Here is a 6,399-nt window from a genome sequence, read left to right as displayed (position 1 = left end):
GAGAAACCGTCCATCATTAAACAGAGACGGAGGCCTCCGTGTCCAGTTGTCCCCCTCACACAATGCTGTTATTGCTAGTATCACTCAGTCCCACGGTGGCACAGTTGGTACAGCTGCTGCCTCTCAGCGAGAAGGTCGCCAGATCAAATCCCGGCCATGGACCTTTCTGGATGGAGTTTGCATGTTCTCTCCGTGTATGTGTGGGTTTTCTCCGGGTACTCCGATTTCTTCCCACAGACCAAAAACATGCACGTTAGGCTGATTGGTAACTCTAAATTGTCTCTAGGTGTGAGTGAGAGAGTAAATGGTTGTTTGTATCATTTGTCTCTATGTGTCCCTGTGATGGACTAGAGACCTGTCCAAGGTGTCCCTTGCCTCTCACACAGTGATAGCTGGAGATGGAAACCAGGGACCCCCATGTCCCAAAAAGGAAGAAGCGGGTAAAGATAATGGATGGATGGACGGATGAATGGATGGTTTTTCAAATGCAGTTTGGGGAGCTACATTAAAAAAAATCTAATAAAAATGCAATATAAATTGAGAGTTGAGTGTGCGCTTCCTTACTGCCTGCACAGTATGGAACACTGCACAGACTGTCCATGTGATATCGACAGCAGTAGGAATACCAGTGTCTCACTGCATCAAAAAGTGCCAGTAGCTGAATTCATTGAGATAAACCCCAATAATAGGGTGCTTTTGGTCCAAATAGTTTGTACATAACAGCACATAAAGACAAGATCTGTTTGACTTTCTTTAACTTTGAGTCATTTTAAATACAGGCAAAAACAAATCATCCAAAAATTGATTTTCATAGACAAGCATCAGCCAGCATGGAAGTTTACCCATATAGATCTAGAAGCAACAGTTTTCTTCAATTAAGTAAGTATTGTCCTCTGAGTGACTACATTGTATATCAAGGTTTTTTTTTTCATAAAACAAATGGTGATGCATAATTGTTATCCCATCTACATTTACAAATGTTCTAAACTGTGAAGCATTGCTATTCCAGGTGTAGATACAGCTAAAGTGGATTTAGACACAAACATAAAGGTCACCTTCAACCTCAACAACCCTGAAACTCAACAAAATGACATAACATACCTGGTGAGAGTTGTTTTGGTAGTTGCTTGTCCATTTGTTAACCCATTGTACTATTCAGTTTTATCATATCTGTAGGAATTGTGGTTTTGTCCTTGATGTTGTGTTCATGTCTGTGTTTCCCTGCTCTGTTTATGTCTATAGGGTTTGTGTTTCTTTGGTGTCTAGCCCCATCTTGTGTCGTGTTTATGTCCTGCATCTTCAGTCTCTGTCTCCTGGCATCTGTGATCACTCACAGGTGCCTTCACTTTGTCTGATTGGTGTTTCCCTCTATACAAGTCTGTGTCTCTGTGTTAGTCTTTGTCCTGGCTCTTTTGTTTTGTTAATAAATATTTTATTATTATGTATAAATCCTGAGTCCTCGCCTGCTTGCCTGCACAACTGGGTTCACCAGTACCAATTGTAACAATATCTGTGAAAAGTACTGATGAGTATTTTCTTTCCCCAGATCTTGAGCAGAGGTCAGCTGATAAAATATTACAGATATAAGAACAATAATCAAAACCAATTTGCCCTGATGGTTCAAATTACCAAAGAAATGCTGCCATCATTCCGTATTATAGCCTACTACCACACAAGTTCCAATGAAGTGGTAGCAGACTCTCTTTGGGTTGATGTGGAAGACACCTGCATGGGAAAGGTGAGAGACATTGAAGGGATAGATAAACAAGTATCACACAAAATAATAAAGTCGTAAGCATGTGCAGAATTATTTGTTAGCTTGAGCTATCACAAACTATTTCTATCACAACTATTTATTTTCTTTTGTTAGCTGGAGCTGAAACTAGTAGGACCTACTGCAACCTATGAACCTCGCAAATCATTTATACTGAAGATCACAGGAGTGCCAAAGGCTTTAGTGGGACTGGTGGCTGTGGACAATGGTGTCTATGCATTGAATAACAAGAATCGCCTGACACAGAAAAAGGTAACATTGGACAATATAATGTTTTTATTTTGTAGGTTAAAAAAGGCATTTTAGAATGTCTGCAAAGTACGGAAGCGTGGAACAGTTCTATGCTTCTGTAGAAGAGAGCACAAACAGCTCAATTGCCAGCCAACACAAACCATATAAAGAGGACAAGTTTTTTAGTTGAAGCAGGTATTGCTGATAGAGCTGTGGACTGACATTTGTCTCGTAGAAAATTTTCTACACTCATGAATTGCTTAACAGTCTGGTACTAAAAACTTGCATCAGCGATCTTCATCTTCTAAAACACACTATACAAAACAAAGCGAGGGTGGATATTTATGTGACACGTCAGAGCTGGAGGATGCCTAATTTTTTCAAATCAGTAGTATGGAAAGGTTTGTGGTTCTAGTGAGTCATTGCAGTATTTGGGAGTGAGTTGTGACTCTATGGAAAGCCAAAAAACAGAAATCTTGACATGGCCTGTTACCGTAGGGCTTCCCCATTGGTAAGAATGATTTGCCCGTCTGTTTTTGCTTCTGAAAGGGTTGGTGTCTGTTCAATCCTGGACTGCTTTTTAGTGCAGGATTGTGGTGGTCTGGGGCCTACGTCTGTCAGTCTTTGGGCAAGAGGTGGAATACTGTACACTCTAGAGAATTTGCCAGTCAATCGTATGGGTATATAGAGACAAGGAGATAGACAACTTTATACAAAATTAATTTGTACCTTTGTTTACAGGTTTTTTGTATGTTACATTTTTTGCATTTAATCACTTACACATTCTTTAGATTTGGGACATTGTGGAAAAATATGACACTGGCTGCACAGCAGGTGGAGGCAGTAACAACATGAATGTGTTCTACGACGCTGGACTCTTGTTTGAGACCAACAATGGTGGGACACCCTACAGAACAGGTGACACTACTTCCTAATTTTTATTTCTTTATTGGTAAATTACAATGGAAGACTAAGCCTTCAGTGGTGACACTTCTATTCACTTTTTAATATATTTATGATGCACGGCTATAACTTAAGTGAAAATCTACACATCAGTGCTTATACTGGAGAACACAGCTCTAATTGCCTGGGCTCCCGTCTGCCCACATATGAGACAAACAAAAAAAAACAACAACTGCAAACAGCAACGTAAATGTCAACTGTGCACCTGAAATGTTCCCGTATTCAGGCGCGCTCTATGGACTGGTAATTATGGTAATCAATTCAAAGTGTTAATGCCGTACACTCACCTTCCAATACAAATGAAATGTTGTGCCTATCTCCATAAAAGGTCCAAGCAGCCAAATATTAAGTCAAACATAAACTTGAAAAGAATGCTGATTGAGGGAAGTTGATCCTACGGCATTTTTCCGTCCTTGCTGCCCATTTCTGAGATGATATTCTTTTTGATAGAGGCCATGGCTTTATCCGGATCCACAAACTCCCTGTCTGCCTTCCCATGTGTGATGCGAAGCTATGCAAGAAAAAATAGCCCATAGCAAACATTTTGCCGGCCACAAAGAACTTTCCTTACCTCTGTGAATGCTGTCTGAGCCCTTGCCATGCTCAAAGTATAATTCGATGCTCTGATGATCAGTGACTCCCTGAAGCGGAGCAGACCATGGCTCCACACACATTGTAATACATCCACGCAGTATTTGTAGTAATGCAGCTTAGCCACAATAACTCTCGGCTTATTGCCTGACCTCCTTCCGCTTGGCATCTGGTGTGAGCGGTCGATCAGCGATGTTTTGCTAAGCTGCAGCACCTCTGTTAGCATCTTAGCTACTGTTGTGGGAGTGCTTGACTGGCATCTCAGAGACTTTAATGATCAGAAGACTGAGGTCATTGTGTTTAACCCTAGCTCTGCCACTGTCACTGATCCTACAAACCTGGACTCCCTTCAGCCATATCTAAAACAGTCTGTTACCAATCTCGGGATAGTTTTAGACTCAGACTTTAAGTTTAATAAGCAGATAAATTCTGTTCTTCAAAAAAGCTTCTTTCATTAAGGCAGATAGCTAAGCTCAAGTCTGTCCTGTCCAGATCCGACCTTGAAAAATGTGTCCATGCATTTATTACAACCCGGCTGGACTACTGTAACTTGTTTTATGCTGGGGTCAGTCAGGTCTCTCTCTCACGTCTCCAGCTCGTACAAAATGCTGCAGCTCGGCTACTAACAGGAACTCGCAGGTTTGAGCACATTACTCCAGTTCTGTCCTCTCTTCACTGGCTTCATGTGCATGTCAGAGTTGATTTTAAGATTCTTCTGCTGACATTTAAGTGTGTTAATGGCCTTGTACCCTCATACCTCTCCGACCTCCTTCATCCTTATACTCCTTCTCAGGCCTTGAGATCATCAGACCAGCTGCTTTTGGCCGTACCTAAAACCAGGTTGAAGCTCAGAGGAGATTGGGCGTTTTCAGTCATGGGCCCTAAACTCTGGAATAATCTGCCCATCAACATTCGACAGGCCACCTCAGTCTCTATTTTTAAATCTCTCCTCAAAACACATTTGTACTCATTGACATTTAACACAGTGTGATCTCATTTGGTATTTCATTGTTGATGATTGTGTTCATCCATTTTGCTTTTACTCCCTGACATTTAACGCAGGGTGATTTGATTTAGTAATTCATTGTTTCTCATTATATTTCATGTTTTTATGCTTTTATTCATGTTGCTGTAATATGTTGTTATTAATATTTGATGCTGTGATCTTTTTTTGGTAAGCACTTTGATAACAGTTACTGTTTTAAATGTGCTATATAAATAAATGTGACTTGACTTGACTTCTGCAATCCTCCCGTTACCCCTTCTCATATGCCCCTCCACAGCCTCATATTTCTTTTTCAGCCCATCCAACTCTTTACTCAGCTCTGTCATGGTGCCATGCAGAGCTTCAACTTGTCTGACCAGTTGGAGAGCCCATCTGCAACTTCTCTGACACCCAGTCTCACTTGGTCTATTTCCCATCTGAAAACCATAATGCTATTAGCGACCTCTGCCCTCACTGCTTGAAGCTCACCCTTGATAAAGGGGAAGTCCTCTGTCAGGACAGCTTTCATCTCCAATCTAATTATCACCAAAATTTCTGTTTTTATTGAAGCCAGAATGTCCAACTTCAGGGCTGCCCCATCGGTCTCTCTCGGGCCTGGTGAGGACAGAGCCAATTCCCCGGTTCTAGAAGAACTGTGGGTCGAGGAGGTGTCCAGCACAGTGGTCATAGAACTGCAGCTTTAAATTTCTTTACGTTTGATGTAATTTTGCAGTTCTGCCGAGTCAGCAAAACGACAAAGTCGGTTCCTGGAGCTTCCAACTCAGAGGAGGCATTTCCTTTTGAAAGGCAGTTTTTTGCAGTAATGATGGGAGCCCAGCAAAAACGCAACCTAAAGCATTGCTGCCATCTGGAACTCCTTGTGTATTTAAAAATTTTAACAGTAACATTTATTGATGCTATGCGGTATTATTTGGTGGCTTTTGGTTAATAGATTGTTGTTGTTGTTGTTTTTGTATTTTCAGATTTAGCATGCCCTTCTACCAGTAGGAGGAAAAGAGCGACTACTATAATGGAAGTGAAAACCAGCTTAGGTAACGATGGTTTCAATAATCTACTAAATTCACAATTACTGAACTCACAACCTGTATTAAAAAAAAACATTTCTCATGAACCTTTATGTGATTTCTGACTTTTAAAATATAAATTAGATTAATTATGAATACAGTAGTCCCTCGTTTATCGTGGGCAAAGTAGGGATACAGTAGTCCAAGTTCAAATAAACTTTATTGTCATTACCATCTCATGAACACATTTATGTACAAGTAATATAGTAGTAGTAAGTAGTAGTTTATTTTAGTATTTATATACAGGTGTATATTTGCATTTTAAACACTTTCCACACTCTTGCAATGTTCCTAACAATTTTATAAACTCTTAAACCTTTTAAAAATATTAATTTTAAATGGGTACTCACCAAAGAAGATGAACTAGAACATATACAGTAGAGATGAAGAATTAGCTGTTCAGTAATGATGATGAAGGGGATGAAGATGAGATGAAAACCAGGCGTTTTGACTTCGTCCTTCATGATAAAAGTGCAAGATGGCATCCTTTTCCAGAACAGGTCTGTTTCATCCATGTTAAAAACTTGTTCAGACCTGGAGCCACCCTCGGCGATCAGATCTTTGAGCTCATGTTAACAAACTTCTCCGCCCCTGCTGTCAGTGGAAGTAGCCTCTCCGTGTAGAGAAACACTTTTTAATCCAAATCGTTTATACCAAAAGTGATGTTTTTCTGCAATCAATAATCCCATAGGAGTCGCAACCATTATATGTGAAGGGGACAAGTCCCCACCACATTAAAAAATGTTCATTTGGAACCCCCCCCCCCCCCC

The 6,399-nt window shown here is 40.5% G+C and overlaps 1 protein-coding gene across 1 annotated transcript in view; it reads left to right on the top strand.

Annotated features, from left to right (window-relative positions):
* The window catches only part of LOC119423085 (complement C3-like), a 55,262-nt gene that overhangs the window by 14,707 nt on the left and 34,156 nt on the right, over positions 1-6,399 (top strand). Inside the window, exons 12-17 of the mRNA XM_037690493.1 lie at positions 780-879; positions 1,010-1,104; positions 1,547-1,738; positions 1,871-2,026; positions 2,797-2,923; positions 5,528-5,596. Coding sequence (XP_037546421.1) covers positions 780-879; positions 1,010-1,104; positions 1,547-1,738; positions 1,871-2,026; positions 2,797-2,923; positions 5,528-5,596 — 739 coding nt within the window. The remainder of the gene's footprint in view (positions 1-779; positions 880-1,009; positions 1,105-1,546; positions 1,739-1,870; positions 2,027-2,796; positions 2,924-5,527; positions 5,597-6,399) is intronic.

The sequence above is a fragment of the Nematolebias whitei genome, chromosome 16, assembly GCF_014905685.2.
Source record: "Nematolebias whitei isolate Nwh7 chromosome 16, NemWhi1, whole genome shotgun sequence".
NCBI lineage: Eukaryota > Metazoa > Chordata > Actinopteri > Cyprinodontiformes > Rivulidae > Nematolebias > Nematolebias whitei.
This window is presented reverse-complemented; position numbering and strand designations above follow the sequence as displayed.